This window comes from Eulemur rufifrons, chromosome 24 (genome assembly GCF_041146395.1).
Source record: "Eulemur rufifrons isolate Redbay chromosome 24, OSU_ERuf_1, whole genome shotgun sequence".
NCBI classification, from domain to species: domain Eukaryota; kingdom Metazoa; phylum Chordata; class Mammalia; order Primates; family Lemuridae; genus Eulemur; species Eulemur rufifrons.
Window position 1 is genome coordinate 34,301,201 of NC_091006.1, and position 17,915 is coordinate 34,319,115.

The 17,915-nt window shown below is 39.7% G+C and overlaps 1 protein-coding gene across 1 annotated transcript in view; it reads right to left on the reverse strand.

Annotated features, from left to right (window-relative positions):
- The window catches only part of ATP10D (ATPase phospholipid transporting 10D (putative)), a 52,538-nt gene that overhangs the window by 24,597 nt on the left and 10,026 nt on the right, over nt 1–17,915 (reverse strand). Inside the window, exons 8-11 of the mRNA XM_069457570.1 lie at nt 17,557–17,809; nt 12,087–12,307; nt 4,968–5,156; nt 594–1,203 (exon numbers count right to left, since the gene is read on the reverse strand). Of these exons, the coding sequence (XP_069313671.1) occupies nt 594–1,203; nt 4,968–5,156; nt 12,087–12,307; nt 17,557–17,809 (1,273 nt within the window). The remainder of the gene's footprint in view (nt 1–593; nt 1,204–4,967; nt 5,157–12,086; nt 12,308–17,556; nt 17,810–17,915) is intronic.

Sequence of the window (17,915 nt, forward strand, 5' to 3'; positions counted from 1 at the left end):
AAGCAGTAGTGTTCCTACCCGCCTGCCCCATTACAGACATATTTTTAAAAACCGTGATGGCTTAATCCACAATAAACAAAAGGCCTTCCAGTTTTGAATTCCGAATGGGTATTTATAAAAGGGACGCCTCAGGACAAACCTTTCCCTTGCTCCTTTCTCCCTGGGCAGAGGAAAGTTCCGAGAACTTGCAAAGAACGCTGTTCCCACACCACCACCATCAATCACCACCGTAATGCTGTCACTTACTCAGCACGTGACACTTGCTAGGCACTTGCCCAAAGGCTGTTCATCACTGTATGTCACTGAACCTCTCAGGAACCTAGGAAGGGGCCACTCTAAGACCCATTTAATGGAAGACTGAGGCACAGAATAGTTAGGTAGCTTTATCCAAACACAGCTAACGATGGAGGTCAGACTTGAACCAGATCTGGGTGCCCCAAAATGTATTTGCTCCCCCACCAAACGCTAGGCAGCTTCCTCCTACTTCACCACAAGCGGCTGATCCCTAAATAACCACTTCTTTGCTTTCATAAAGCTATCGAGAGAGGACCTTTCATCTCCGAGCCCTTCCCATCCGCTTTGCGGGAACCTACCTGGGGAAGCTGCTGAGAGCAACTCCATGATCACAGAGTCGGCACCCTTTGTGTAGACCACGACTTGGTTGGAAAGCGGGTGCCGGACCACCACGGACATTCTCTTCCTGACTGAGTCGAAGGGCAGGATGTGTAGCAGTTGAAATGTTAATGGTCCCAGAGCGGCAAAGTCCACCACGACCTGCTCTGGGGTCCGGGCCTGCAGAGTGCATCGGTAGGCCCTGGCGGCGTACACCAAGGCCGCTTCGTCGGGGCTCTCGGCCTCATAACACAGGCTGGAGGCCGGCGGCTGTTCCGCAGCGGGTCCCACCTGGCCATTCGAGGCGCCGGCACCACCGTTTCGGCTCTCGGTTTCCGTGCAGCAGGCCGAGCTGCTAGCGCCTGGGGGGCTCTCACTCAGCTGGGGGCCCTCTTCCTCCACGGGGGAAGTCAGCTTCGCTCGGCTGAAGAGAGAAAGTCTGCTCACGAAGGCGTTGGGGACTCCAGAAGGTGGCTCTTTCCCACTGGCCAGCGATGGTGAACTCGATCTTCGGACAGACAATCTCTGGAAGAGGTTTTTAATCTCTTCCAAAGACCTAATGGGCATGCCACTCAGTGAAGGGCGTCTGATCTAAGAAAAACAATTTAGGAAGGTCTCAATAGCACAGTCAAAAGCAGTTTACAACAACGTCAAAGGCAAACTGGGAATAAATTAGATATGAAAAGAGTTAACACTTTTATTTTTTTTTTTGAGACAGAGTTTCATTTTGTTGCCCAGGCTAGAGTGAGTGCCGTGGCGTTAGCCTAGCTCACAGCAACCTCAAACTCCTCGGCTTAAGCGATCCTACCGCCTCAGCCTCCTGAGTAGCTGAGACTACAGGCATGCACCACCATGCCCAGCTAATTTTTTCTATATTTGCTAATTTCTTTCTATTTTTAGTAGAGACGGGGGTCTCGCTCTTGCTCAGGCTGGTCTCGAACTCCTGACCTCGAGCGATCCACCCACCTCGGCCTCCCAGAGTGCTAGGATTACAGGATTGAGCCACCACGCCAGGCCAACACTCTCTTAAATAGCTAGCAGCCTGTTTCCTAGTTACAACTGCCATGGAAAATATTAATAAAAAGTAGCCATGATGAAAAAGATGTGCTAAGATTAATGACATTATAAATTTTTATAAATTAGGAAGAAATTTGACAATGGATAGCAAAAGACTTAAAATGCTAATATTGCTAGCAGTGGGCATACTTATAGTGTGCATCCTAGCAATAACAATTTAAAATTATAAGCAAATTAGGTATTCAATAACAGCAAAATAGAAACATCTTGAAATGTTATACAATATTTAAAAATAAAGGTTGTGAAGTCTATGGGGCAATATTGAAAAAGCTAAGGGAATGGTGTAAAAAATAACAAATAATAATACACATAGCAAAAACACTAGAGAAAAATCAAAAGGTTAACAAAATGTATTTTTTTCCTTTTATTTTCCAAATTGTATGTTTTCCAAATTGTTGTTACTTTGGCTTTTCTTTTAAATAGAACTACTGGTCCAAAGTAGCTTAAGGAAGAAGAGTTATTAGCATCATGTGAATTTGAATTTCTATTTTTACAGAACATTTTATTTGTATCCTGATTTCTCCTAGATCTTAACTTTTATTTGTGATTTTTTTGTGTTTTTTTAATGTATGTATGTAATTTCAACAGATTTAGGGGGTACAGTGGTTTCTGGCTACATGGATGAATCACACAGTGGTGATGTCAGGGCTTTTAGTGAACCCATGACCTGAAGGGCGTACATTATACCCGACAGGTGGTTTTTGAACCCTCACCCTGCTGACTTCCCCGCTTCCAAGTCTCTAAAGTCCCTTATGCCATGCGTGACCATGTATACCCACTGTTCAACTCCCACTTGTAAGTCAGTACATGGGGTATTTGCCTTTCTGTTCCTGAGATACTTCACTTGGATTATGGCTTCCAGTTCCACCCAAGTTGCTGCAAAAGACATTATTTCATTCTTTTTATGGCTGAGTAGTATTCCATGGTGTACATGTATATACCACATTTCTTTATCCACTCACGAATTGATGGGCACTTAGGTTGATTCCATATCTTTGCAACTGTAATTGTGCTGTGATAAACATATGAGTGCAGGTGCCTTTTTGATACAATGATGTCTTTTCCTGTGGGTAGATACCCAGTAGTGGGAAGGCTGGATGGAATGGTAGATCTACTTGATTGAATGGTAGGTCTACTTTTAGTTCTTTGAGGAATCTCCACGCTGTTTTCCACAGAGGCTGTACTAATTTACATTCTCACCAACAGTGAATAAGCATTCCCTTTTCACTGCATCTGAACCAACATCTGTTGTTTTTGACTTTTTAATAATGGCCATTCTGGCAGGGGTAAGGTGGTATCTCACTGTGGTTTTAATTTGCATTTCCATAATCATTAGTGATGTTGAACATTTTTTCATATATTTATTGGCCATTTGTAAGGCTTCTTTTGAAAAATGGCTGTTCGTGTCTTTTGCCCACTTTTCAAGGGGGTTGTTTTTTTCTTGCCGATTTAGTTGAGTTTCTTGTAGATTCTGCATATTAGTCCTTTGTCAGATATACAGCTTGCAAATATTTTCTCCCATTTTGTAGGTTGTCTATTTACTCTGTTGATTATTTCTTTTGCTGTGCAAAAACATTAGTTTAATTAAGGACCATTTATTTATTTTTGTTTTTGTTGTATTTGGTTTTGGGGTCTTAGTCATAAATTCTTTACCCAGGCCAATGTCCAGACGAGTTTTCCCTAACTTTTCTTCTAGAGTTTTTATGGTATTAGGTCTTAATTTTTGTGTACGGTAAGCGATAGGGATCCAGTTTCATTCTTCTGTATGTGGCTATCCAATTTTCCCAGCACCGTCTGTTGAATAGGGTGTCCTTTCCCCAGTGTTATGTTTTTGTCTGCTTTGTTGAAGATCATTTGGTTACAGGTATTTGGCTTTATTTCTGGGTTTTATCAGTGAGTAAACTTAGAATTTAACACTAATCATGGAAGACCACGATCTAGTTTTAACTGGACCCTAAAGTTTTCTCATTCAGAAATGCTCAGGGAATTGAAAAGTTTTCTCCTAAAAATTACAGATTTTATGATTGTTTGAGGATCTCATGCTGGTTGATTTTTGAACTTATCAGCAACTCAGAAATGAAGAGTGGAAACCCAATCACAGACGAAGTTTCTAAATTCCACATGAATTCTGAGTAGCTCCTTATCTACTGTCTATCATTACCTTGAGATGCCATGAAACTTAGGGTCTTATACGCCCACAGGGATTTTCTTTCAAGCAATAGAGTATTATATCCTTTGGGAATAAGGCAATAATATTGCTTAAGCAGAAAACACCAAACAATGCCTACTTTGGAAAGAGATGATGGAGAAAAAGTGTCATGTAGGGGAAAAAAGAACATCCGGTGATTTATTCTCTAACTACATAATCACTTTTTCAAAGAGCAATTTTCTAGGCAAAACCTTATAAAATACAGTTTCTGATCAAGGGCAGCTTAATTGGAAGTAAATTATTTTTATGTTAAAACTGACCACCTCTGAAGTTGTCAAAAGAAAATGATCTGATGGAAAATTAAACTTTAATTGGGTTGGGCTGCAAATTGAATTTTAAGTGGATGTCTGTAAAACAGGAGATAGTTATACACACGGAAGTTAGCACAGCAAGTGGTGAATCACCAGCCTGTAAAACAAGTGTTTTTCTTAATTGAAAATGAATTTTTCCAAGAATTCTAAGCTATAAATAGACTTTAAAAATCCAGCTTTTGTAGGAACTGCAGAACCTTAGTATATTATAGATATATTGGATTTTAGATTGAGTCAAACTAAGCCAACTGGTATGTGAAAAGGTATATTATCGTTAAACAATGATATTGCATCCAATACTTTATATTTTGCTTGATGCTGTGCGTACAATGCTGCAGGTGTCAGAAGTCTCAAAGAAAACTTCAATTTGGTAAGAAAACTAAAGCAAAATGAACTGCTCTCATCAGCTATCCTCCTAGAGGCTGGGGGTAGTAGCACTGAGTCATACTTTACAGGTTCAAATCTCACTTCCCGCACAAACTGATCTCATGACCCTGGGCAAATTTCTTAACGTCATCTGTGAAATGAGGAAGAGTGGTGTTATAGCGTCTAACTCTTGGAGTTGCTGGGAAGATTAAACATGTTAATACCAGTAAATCAGTTAGACCATGGTAAGTGAAGAACACAGAATAAATGCTGGATAAATGTTATACAGCTGCTATTATTTATTATTATCCATATAACAAGAACAGTACAGATACATTTAAGCCCAAAGTTCTTTTCTGAAAGGCGACTCTTGTTTGCACTAGAGACCTTACCTTTTGGCGTGGTTGGTTAGGAGCAGAAACTACCACTGTGTTGCAAATTGCCAACGCAATAAAGAAGTCGATGATGCACAAAGTCTCCAGTGGTGGATTTTGGATGGTCTCATCCAGTGGGGTAAAGAGCTGAGGTGTAATCTGACTAAATTTGTCCAAAAGCCTGGTGTCTGGTACCACATCTGTTTCCTGAAGATCCAATAAGACAGAGTGTTGTTATAATAAATATCTAAAAATTGGGGTTTTAAATTAACATGAGAAGCAACTTAGGATCCAATAACCAGGATCTAAATGAAGCATGAGATGGTAAAGTCTATTTTTCTAGAAAAGATTTAATGCATATGGTGTCATGAGAATAGAAAAATAAAAAACATAAAAATAAATGGAAAATCTGGAATGTACATTATTAACGGAGGCTACCTTGACTGTTAAACTAAACAGGAGATAAGAACAATATCTTTCACCAAAATCTAGTTGATTAAGTATATTCCCAGTCTGAAATACACAATGCCAGAAATATATTTTATTATGCCTAGAATTCTCCCTTGGTCATAGATTCATCCAACTCTTTTTAAAGAGAGGGCATTATTCATACCACGTCATTTGAACAAAATATTTTATGGCTCAAGTCTCTACTATTATAAAAACCAACTCTCCAAAATAAAAATTATTATAAGCAGGTTAACAGATTTAATCAGCATTTTCCAGTAATATCCTACAAGACACTAATAGGAGTTCTTTCAGGAGATTTCTGATCACCAAATATATTTGGCAACTATATTTTCCTCTTAAAGATTCTCTACAGATTTGCTTTAAGAAGTTATTATTGGGGGGAAAAAAGTACTCTAACACAGTGCCTCTCATATTTGAGAGTATCAGTTTTAACAAAAGAATATTGTAATATAAATCTAATTATAATCCAGTAATAGATAGTTGACTGCTTTAGCAATTTTTCAGCTGAGTCAAAAGAAGGACCATCCACTCAGAATCAGGGTTGTACAAAGCGCCATTGTATTCTAGAGGAGTCCTCAACGCAGCTGGCCAGCAAAGCACACTGAAAGTCAGGAGAGGAGATTTAAAGAAAAGAGTAAACTATGGAAATGTATAATATTGGACTCAGAAGACCATGGCTTGTATTTCTGTTTAAGAGTTGGGTGAGAATTAGCATAGGTTTAATAAGAAAAGAGCATGGGCCAGAAATCTGATGGGTTTGGGTTCAGGTCTTAGCTCCACTGCATACTAGCTTGGTGACCTCAGGCAGCATACTTAACTCTCTGAGCTTCATTTTCCTCTTCTGTATAATGGCAAAAATAACATTTACCTCCTGGGGTGGCTGTACAAAGTAAATGATATGACTGAGATGAGATCAGTACAATAGACACCCAAGCAATTAACGTTCCTTTTCCTTCTTTCCTTCTCAAACGACACACTCACCTTCAAGCAGGTAACCAGGCTCACAAATGGGTTTAAAAGGTTCAAGTTATCTGCTGTCACAAAGCATTCTTCAATTTCTATCTAAATACATCAATTTCTAGTGTCCTGTGCCATTTGACTTAGCAAACTTTGTATCTTGTTACAGTCTGATGGGGTTTGTAGCCCCTTATGATCTGATGACTTTCATTAATGAGTTGGCCACACTCCCTCATAAGTCTCACACATATAGTGACCCTCAGTTACTCAGGAAACAACCTGGCCTTAAGGACCTCCTTGCCAGAGTCAGTAGAAGAAAGTGGGAAAGTTGGAGACACTTCTTTCTTTATTCAACCAAGGGATGCCTGGGAAACACCGTGGGGTATTTTATTAACATCAAGGCCTGTGATTATACTGCTGTCTAGTGCTAGTGAGACTCCACAGACTGGGGCAATCTTCCCAAAGGCGTCCTTCTCAGAATGTCAGTATGCAATAGCAAAAAACAAAGAGTTCCATGCTTAATTAAGTTTAAGAAACATTTAATTAAACAATTTTCTGTATTGCAGCACTTCTCAAAGATTTTAATTGGGTATTAGGAATCTCCAAGAAGAGGCTTGTATGCACAGGTTTCCTGAATTCTATTTTTTAGAGAAATTTGTTTTATAGAACATATTTGGGATTGACTCAGATCTGAGAAGCTAACAGCGATTGCATCATATCAATGATCTCAGCATTGACTAACACTTGGTTTTGGGACTTAAGGATTCTACTGTATTCTGAAGACGATCTCGTCTAACAAAAAGTTTATAACTTCTGCATTTGTGACAAACACTGTTTCCTGTGGTCTGAATGTTGGTGTCTCCCCAGAATTCATATGTTAAAATCCTAACGCCCAAGGTGATGGTATTAGGAAGTTGGGCCTTTGGGGGCATGGGGTGATTAGGACAGGAGAGAGGAGCCTTCCTGGATGAGATTAGTGACCCTATAAAATAGGCCCAAGGGAGTTTGTTCACTCTTTCCACCACATAAGGACACGGTAAAAAGGTGCTGTTTTTACAAACCAGGAAGCAGGCCCCCACCAGACACCAAATCTGCTGGCTCCCTGAACTTAGCTTCCAGCCCCCGGATCTGTGACAAATCAATTGCTGTTATTTATCAGTCACCCAGTTTATGGTATTTTGTTATAGCAGCCCGAGAAGACTAATACACCATTTATGTGAGCCAATCCCTGTCTTCCAGGGAATTAGATGACTGCGTGACTGAAAGCCTGTGCCATGAGCATGAGAAGAAAAGCAATAGTGAAGCTGGCCACAGCTGGGGTGGCTCCAGCCAGCAAAACTGTGCTGACAAGTACGGTCAAAATAAAGGGGGAAAAATCTAGAAACTCAGGACCTTGGAAGATACTGAAAGCTCCATTAAAAACAAACAAACAAACAAACCATATATATATATACACACACACACACACACACACATACACACATACATATAGATCCCAAAAACACATTTAAGGGAAAGTCTACTTTGAAATGAAGCTGCAGGCCTGTAGCATTCTTCCACTTCAGTGGGTCTTGCGAAAATAAATTAATCTCTAATTCAGCCAGTCGCTGAATCGACAAGGTGTGGAGTTATCACATACAAGTCTTATCTATATAACTGTATCCATAATGTTTTTCCCAAGACCCAAAGCTTCCTCACTGAGACACAGGGCCACATAACTTTCATTCTTTTTCCAGTGACGGACAGCCTCTGGCTTCTGCCAATGCCTATTAACTTGAGAACAGGGCTCACACCATCTTGCTTTAAATGATTCCATGCATACGTTTAGAATCTCTCTCCAGAGAGTTTAGAAGCTCCTTTAAAGTCAGGACTATATACCTGACACGTGGATAAGTGACAAAAGTTTATTGCATGTGCCTGTCAAACACTTGCTGATCTTATATTCCATAAGGAAAGGGGTGGAGAAACAGACTAAAAAGATGTTATTCTTTGGATAAACACACAGTATCTCCCACTGGGCCTCAAATAGACATCTTTTTAAAATTCAGCAAAAATTTATACTCCTAATTAAAGCACAGAATACAGAGTGCAATGTAGACAGCTTCCCATAATGTAAACAAAGCCTTATTTGCTTTTATGGTGAGAGCCTAGTATCTTTGTCCTAATCTTGTATGACAGGTGACTATCTCAAGTTTTAGATTTCGTCTCATGATTCATATTATGCCCTCCTACTAAGTTATAGTTTTTTTCTCCCCTATTTAAATCCAAATTAAGCAAAAACTGGCCAAGACTCCCTTTGCCCTCAAATAGTGCTTGCCAAAGATTTTGAATGGCTTTAATATAATTTAAATGTTAAATTTGTTTTAAAACTGAGAGTGGCAGGAACCCACTTTAACTGTTTATGCAAATCCTGAAACACCCATGGCTTAATAAAGGACAAAGATACGCTAGATGAGCGATAAAGTTGACCCAGCAGCTCTAATACTGCTCCCCACTCCTCCTCTAGTTCCATGGATACCCAAGATGTATATTTCATTGCGTGCTGTCACCCCACTCCAGTTTTAGGGGCTTGCACTGTACCTCTGCAACTGTGGCTTAAGAGGACACAAATGCCTTCTGTTGTTCCCCTCCAATTCCTAAATAGCACAGACCTGAAGGAAAAAGACAGAGGCCAATAACCACACACTGACAATTTCCTCCTGCACACCAGTGCCCCATGTCCTTGGTTCTGCGTGTTTGCACCATGTGCTGTCTGCCCCAAATGACTTTCCTCCTTTTCTACTCTGTGAACCTCTACTCATTAATTTAATCCTAACTCAACTTCAGCTCTTTTGGGCAGCCTTTCCTGATCCTTCCCCTTACTCTCTCAGAATAGATCGCTCTCTTCTTTGTGCTCTCACTATATTTTGTATTTACTGCTATAACCACATCTTTAATACAGGATTATGATTATTTATTTATATGTCTGCCTCCTCTACCTAGAACAAAACCGAAGGCTGGGGACCATGTATTACTCATTTCATATCCCACCATCCAGTATTATGCCACATGTTCCACTAATCCATTAACTAATTCATTTGTCCCATAAATATTGATTATCCATCTATGGTACCAGGCATCCCTCCAGGAAAGAGGGGTACATAGAACAGATGGAATCCAGGCTTACACAGAACTCACGTTCTTCTTGGGGGACACAGCAGATCCAGAACTATCCTGTAAACAAATAAGATGCTTCTCCACTGAGACAGAGGGAGATGTGGAGAGACAGAAAGTACCTGGGACTGGGTGGCAAGGAAGAACTCACTGAGAAGGTGACATTTGTGCTGTGACTCAATGACAGAAAGGAGACAGCCACACAAAGATCTAAAGAGAAAAGCATTCCAGGCAGAATGAGCAGCAAGCTTGTTGAATGAAAAACTCTCGAGGATTAAAGAGGCATGAACACATTGGCTTACAAAGTAAAGGTTTCTATTTCTAAATAGGTAATAGGAACCCAGGACTCACCGGATTCAGTGACATTCTAATTTCCAAAGGCTGGCACATCTTTGTCACCCTGCCTAGGGTCCTCACTCTCTGGCTCTCAACTTGCCTCCCATGAAGGGTACCGCCTTACAACCTTCCACTTCTAGACCGCACAGTTCTCAGTATGCCCTCAAGCTAGCATTCTTAACCTGAGCTCCACAAATGGGCTTTCAGAATTGCATGCAATTTTTTTTACAAGATGCTCATTTTTCAGGACAAAGAGTATATATTATAGTTTTCTCAAGATAATCTTTAGTCTCCAAAAAGGACAAAATCAGCTTGCTTAGACCATGAGTGAGAGAGGATCTTCTATTTTGGGAAAGGCCATGACTGCTTTATCCTGTTAATATATATTAAGATTTTGCAAAACCTGAAACAAAACAAGAACAACAATAACACCACCAGAACATCCATATAATCAGAATGACACTGGAGTATAAGGCAAGTGAAAACAAAATGGACCAAATGAAAAAACTGAGCCTGTTAAGCTTCATTCAACAACCTTCAAACACACTTGACTGACAATGGACGTGTCAGAAACTGTCCTAGATGTGGATTCAAGATGAATAAATTCTTGCTCTCAGGGAACTAATGGATTATCAGAGGCAGAAACAAGGCCAATGTAATGCAGCCCAAGGGACACTGTAAACAGAGCTTGGAAGCCAAGAAAACAGAGTCTGAGAATCTAGAAAAGATGTAATTTAATGGAGTTCTTAAAGAAATAAACATTTCATCAGATTTGGTGAACAGAGGTAGTATATGAAGAGAGAATATATTTCAGATGGGGGAAGTAATATAGATAAAGGCACAAAGACATTAAACGAAGAAATAATCAATCATTCCTTCCAAGAAGGGGGTGAGGCTTGAGGAGGAAACTGAGGAAGGAGGAGGCGTGGCTCAGACCCACCGGGTGCCAACACCGTGCTACTTCCTTCCAAACGAGAGCTGACACATGCTCACTTCCATGTGGGTGGAAAATGTAAAAGTTCAGTAGAGGGATTGGTAAAAAGATAGAACAGAAGAAAATATATACATAGAAAATTAAAAAAAAAATGTTTCTGATATACCCACAGAATGAGTGTAGACAAGTGAGTATGTGCATTCTTTCCTTCTTTCTTTTCAAAAGTTGGAGAAAAATTAAGCCTAGATATTTGACATAGTTGGACATGTGGAAAAGATATAATAAGTTTTATAAAATATCCTTAGTGCCAGAGAAATGTGACGGACTAAAACGATGCTCCAGTTGCTGCAACTGCACATTTGGCAGCAACTTGAAAACAGCCAGGAAAGTCCCTTCAAGGCCTTCCCAGGACAAATGAGCTTCCTGGGGTCTACTCATATCACGTCTCTACTCTGAAAATTATACAACGAATTCAATGTAGAACAATAAGGAGTCCCCAAAGCTGACTTATTCTTGCTCTGTGACCTTGCTATGTGACCAGTCTCATGGGCTGAGGGATCCTCATCTTGGTAAAGCAGTAGAGTTAATAAAATGTGAAAAAGGCAGGGAAGGAAGTCAAACTTGTACAGACGTAATTTTAAGTGCAGCAAAGCTTTGATTTCTAATTCCAACACACAAGCATCTTCCTTCTGTTTCCCATCTTCTGCATGGTCCTCTATTTTTCTCTGCAGTCAAATGGATTTCTAATGGGTTTGACCAGACAGTTCCCGACACTTCCCACTGGGACTCGAGAACACATCCTGCTGCTCTCCGAAATAAAAAAACTAGAAAATGCCCTTCTGGAGGCTCGGAATGGGGAAGAGGACACAAGTTTGGTGGGATATGGGTGATTACAGAGCAATAAAAAAAAAAGAAGCCTGGGCATTCCCCTACCCACTAGACACGCTTACCTGCCTCCGGGCTAACCCTGGCAGGTTTGGCGGGCTGCGGGGGTGAGCCCTGATCCTTGGACCAGGGTGACTTCTTCAGGCTCGGACGTGACCATGGCCCTGAGCAGCAATACGATTTTCAGAAATGGTATACTACCTCTCGACATTGCAGTATTTCAAAAATTAGGATGCTGTGACACTGCTTGTACGTCTAATCACGTGTGTCAGTGCGCTGAGCCGCAACTATGTGTCCCTTCTAAGGCGGCGGGCGCAGTGGGTCCGGCTCCGCCACGATGACGAAGCTGTTTGGTCGGACACCGTGCGCGTGGCAGGCGCCGGGCCGCGGTTCGCACTTACGATGGGGCTGCTGAAGGCCGCCTGTCTGGGACCCGCCGCGTCGCCCGCTGCTTCTCCGGCCCCCGCGAGGCGGCGCGGGGACTTGCTGGCGAGCCGCCCGCCCGGAGCCGGCCTGCCGCCCTGCGCTCTCGGCTTCGCCATGTTGCCCAGGGAGCCGCCCAGGGCGTCTGCAAGGTCGTCATCTTCGGAGGCGGCTTCCTGATAGGACTCCAGCCTCCTGGCTGAGGGATGAAAACCACACTGAGTCAGCATCGGAGAAGAACCGGAGCGGAACGTCAGGCGATTACTTAAGCAGCTTCCTCTGCTCTCGGACCGGATGTCACCCCCGCCACCTCCACGCCCGCCATTGAGGAACTTACCCCAGACTCCATTGAGAAGAGTAGAAAACATCAGAGAGGAGCTCTCCTCTTTGTCCGTCATCAAATCTACCAGCTTACCCACTTTTGCCCTGAATTTCAAGATTCCGTCCTTCGGATCCGGGCTTTAATGTCCCACTTAGAGAGGCCCTGCCTGACCAGCTAATCCAAAGTAGCCATCCAGTCCTTCTATACCGTACCACCTTATTTTAATTTTCTACAAAGCACTTATCACTATTTAATATGTTTCTTGATTCCAGCATCTGGAATACAGAGTAGACAACCAATAAATTTGTGCTTGTTGGATTGCTAGCTGTCTCTAATCATCCTAAATCAAGCTACTGAATAAAGTATGGTTTTGGGGAAGTTAATTATAAAATGATTAACTTCTATTAATTATCTCACATTCTATTTATTATAATAGTTCTCACATTCTATTTATTATAATAGTTTTTGCCGGTGATTTTTAAGGGCAAGGAGAGGCTAAGGGGCTATGTAGTAATCCCAGGTTCTAGTACCAACTTGGCAAAGACTAAGTGGTTTTCAGTAAATCTGAGCCTTTGTTTTCAGAATGAAACACTTCAGACTGAACACTTTAGGATCAATGACTTTAAGATCTTTTCTAGTTATGCAAGCCTCATGATGTTCTCTGCCTAAACAATATAGAATATTTCCCTGAATGACCTTTTGGCTTCAAAAACTGGTCCATATGTCATGCCCCAAAGATCCCAATCTCTACCATTCTCACCTATGCCTTTGCTTGGAGCATCCAATCTTGTCCTTTCTATTGATATTTACATCAATCCAGAACATCTTTAAAGCTTAACTCAAACACCAGCTCCTCAAAGAAGACTCTCTTATCCATGCTACTCATTGGAAATTTTTAGCTTTCATGCAGAATGTTCTATATACAAGGCATTTGTCTCATTTGATTATTATAACAATCCTCTGAGTAGGTACTATTAATACCCACGTTTTAGAAATAAATAAACTTAAGTAATTTGCCCCATCTCCCAAAAATGTTCCAGGCTAATTTTAAAACCAGTTCCATTAGATTCTATAGCCAATCCTCTGAGTCTTCATGGTATACTGTTTCTAGAGGTGAAAGATACTTCTCAGGATCTTATAATGCACACAACAAAGAGTAATTTAGCCTAAAATGTCAATAGTGCTGAGATTGGCAAATTCTTGAGTAACTCAAGACATTTACTGATGATATAATACCATTTTAAAAGTAGAGTACAGTCCTTTATCCACGGGGGTTATAAGACCCTCAGTGGCCTGAAGCCACAGATAGCATGGAACCTATATATACAATTTTTATGTACATATGTACCTATGATAAAGTTTTATTTATAAATTAGGCACAGTAAGAGATTAATAAAATAGATTATAACAATATACTGTAATAAAATTTATATGAATGTGGTCTCTCTTTCTCTTTCTCAAGATATCTTACTGTACTGTACCATGGGTAACTGAAACCATGGAAAACAAAACCTCAGATGAGGGGAAAACTTCAAAGCACACATAAACATGAAGCCTATACTTAATGATCGTGCAACTTCTCCCAGCCACCTTTAGGGAAATCGGTCACCATGCAACTGTGTCATTAGTATCATGCCAGGTAGCTCAACTATTACTGTAGGGCAAACTTGCTCAATAAGTACAACTGCAAGAGTAGAATCAAGAAGACACAGAGTGACTCAACCTTTAATCATTCTGTGAAAAGTTATGAGAAGTAAATAGACCAGTAAAGTCACAATTTGATTCAGAAAACAAAGCTACTGGAGCTACAGTTCTAGGCCCAGTGAGAATCTTATACAAACTGGGTATGATAAATCCAAGTTTCTTATCATATTGATAGGAAAAACTTATCCAAATGGCAATAAAGACTTTTAATATTTCTCTTAAAGTAGATTCTAATTAGTGCCATGAATGCCTCAACATGGGACAGGAATTCTTGCCTCACATGAAAAAACATACAAAGTCTGTTCCTTTCTTTGCCTGAAGGTAGGGTACCAAATTATCTACTTTATTTCTCTTCCTTATTTAATCCTCAATATGCCTTCCTTTCCCATTCCCTTCTTCAAATACCCAGTATCCTGATTATAGCCTGTTACTTGCATTGATTTGGTATCTAGAAGTAGGAATTAGACTATGGATCAAAAAGCTTATCATACTTTCAGCGTGTTCTCCAAAGGGCCAAAACTAAGGGTGAACAGCATTCAGATGAGCTTCCTTCAACTGTATCATCTACACATCCTCCATCAAACCTTTTGCTATGAGCTAAATCCCCAAACATTTCCAGCATTCCAACTTTTACCTGCTTGTAAATAACACACTCAGCTAAGCGTCCTCCATCTGTATTTTCTACATATCCTTGATACACAAACTTTTCGTTCTAAACTCATTCACCATGTATTTCTGGCATTCCAACAATGTCTAATATCCTGCTTTCAAAAACCAAACCTTAATCAGTGCGAAATCCACCTCCAATATTGACTGCCTAAAAATCAAAATAATATGGAACAAGAATACTGACTTTGATCTTATGGTAATTAACATGGTAATTTGATGTTTACATGTCTGCCTCCCACATTGGACCATGAACTTAAGAGACAGCCCTATTTCTTATTTTAACAACAATAATTATGATGACAATAATAACATCAGCTAATATTTATGGAGAATTCATTTTCTGCTGTGCTCTGCTCTAAGTGCCTTTACATGAATTATTTTCTCTCATCCTCTTTACCATCCAATGAGGTAGATACCATCATTGATCTTTTTTATTGAGGCACAGAGAAATTAGGTAACTTTGCCAAGGTCACATAGCTCATAGGTAGTGGAAATAGGATTCAGACTCAGAAGGCCTAACTTCAAAATCCTCGGTAAGACCTCAGTGCTGGCTCTATCTGCATCAGATTCACAAATTGTGCATCACGAAAGCACTCTCTAGACAAGCCCAGATTGAAGGACATTCTACAAAATCCCAGAAGAGTGCCCTTCAAAACTGGTAAGTTCATCCAAAAGAAGGAACATCTGAGAAACTAAGTCTAAAGAGGATAAATGGGATGACCCTTATAAGGTATCCTGCATAGGATCCTGGGACAGAAAAAGGACATCAGGTAAAAATTAAGGAAATTTGAATAAAGTATGGATTTCAGGTGACGATGATGGATCAACATTGTTCCATTATTTATCACAAATGTATCCTATGACTAATGTAAGATGTTAACAGGGGAAACTGGGTGTGATGGTACACTGGAGCCCTCTATGATATCTTTGTAACTTTTCTATAAATCTAAAACTATTCCAAAATAGTTTCCTGCAACTTCAAGACACTGAAATCTGCCAAACACTGGAGAGCTAAGCATAGGATAAGATCACAGTCCCAGCAGACACCTAGATTCCTGCCTGGTGAGAGACCCTGAGCAGAGGATGCACCTATCCAGTACCCAGACTCTTGATGCCAAAAAACATGAGGTAGTATATTTGTATTGTTTTAAGCCACTAAGTTTGTGGTGATTTGTTATGCGGCAAAGAAAACTGTTAATAACACAGTGATAAATGATGAACCAGGAAAATATTTGCTACATATGAAAGAAAAGGATAATACAACATCACGGTTGATATTCAAAATATTTAGGAACCGGTTTAAAAGAAGTGCACAAATAAAAATGGATGCTGGCCACAAACAACCTAGACTGGGGTGTACAGGCTGAACATTAACCCTGCCCTGAACAGATAAAACTCTCCTACGGATTAATAACCAAATAAAAACCCATTTGAAAAAACAGGAAAAAAATTCAATCAGTTTATCAAGGAAATTCAAATGGCCAATAAACATACAAAAAATTAAATATTTCATTACTATTCAGAGACAAATCAGAGATAATGAAGCATTAACTATGTCTATAAAAATCACACGGATTAAGAAGTATAACTTTACCCCATGATGGCTAGGTATGTAAAACAGGTATTATTTTTCTGGGTTCTGAGAATGTAAATTAGCATGATATTTTAGGGTAAAATGTATCTTATAAAAATAATTGCACAAATATATGTGCACAAAGATGCATACTCCATGCCGAATTTTCTGTTATCTACCATGATTTTTAATCTTGTTTATCTATCTCCTTGTCATTAAATCTAAATTACATGAAATCAGGGACACATGCCACATATATTAAGAGCTCATAAAATATTTGTTGGAATGAATAAGTGATGTTCATTGAAAGTACTTATGTAATAGCAAGCAAAGTGGCCACCACTAAGCATAGCAAACTAAGCTAGACCATATATAGTGGAAGACTATGTTCTTAATGTTAAGTTAAATGACTTTAGGAAAAATTCCATGAAACATTGTTGAGTAAAAGAAACCAACTTGTACTATGACATGTTCTAATTCACAACAGGTAAAAATGTGCAAAAATATATGTTCACATATAGAGAAATATGCATAAAGAAATGGATGATCACACATTCACCAAATTGTTAATAATGGTGGTTAACCTCTAGAGAGCAGGGCTTGCAATTTGTTTTGTACACTTCCATGAATTATCCTCACAGAAGCACATATTAATTTTATGAATAACAAAATTAATAAAGTTCAAGTCTTTAAAGAAAACGTAGAATTTATAAGTTTACTTCCTTAGAGTCAGAAGTTCAGCACATTTCACTTATTTTTAAATGAGGTGTTACCCAAGCACCAGTGCATACCCAAGGGCCAAATGATGGGGCTAGAAGGAGCCCATAATCCCTTTGGAATTATTTCAAAAATATTTTTCAGAGAGATATTCCATAGTTTCATTAGATTCTCAAAAGTACCTAAAGTGCAATATCATTGTCATCCCCCAATCACCATCTTTTATCTCCCCTGGTAATTTACTTCTAAAGAAACCATAGCAGTGGACCCCTTGACTTTAACCTACTAACTTATGAAGGAACAACAATGATGCTTAGAGCCCATTGGGATGTGTTAAGTACTCAATGCTTACATAAAGCACTTTTATCTCAGAATTATCAGATATGTAAGTGGTTGCAAAAAAAAAAAAAAAAAAAAAAAAGACTAATGTTAAGGTTGGTTTTCGTACAAACTCAACACTCACCATTCTCTTCATGGCAATAATCAAATCCCGCCACGCTACATCTTCGAAAAACCATCTTGTTCTCGGTGAGGGTTCCTGTCTTGTCAGAAAAGAGGTACTGAATCTGTCCAAGATCCTCCGTGATGTTCAGGGACCGGCACTGAACAGTAGAGTCCATTTTCTCATTGTAGAAATCCACATCACTCTGAATGAAATATATTTGCCCAAGCTTCACGATTTCAATGGAAACATAGAGAGAAATGGGAATCAGGACCTAAGAAGATCCAAACAATTTAAGAAATGTTAAAGTAGGTTAAAGAAAGGATAAGAAAATGAATGTAGCTGGATAAGCAGCAAAGATCTTAAAAGTCTATGATAAG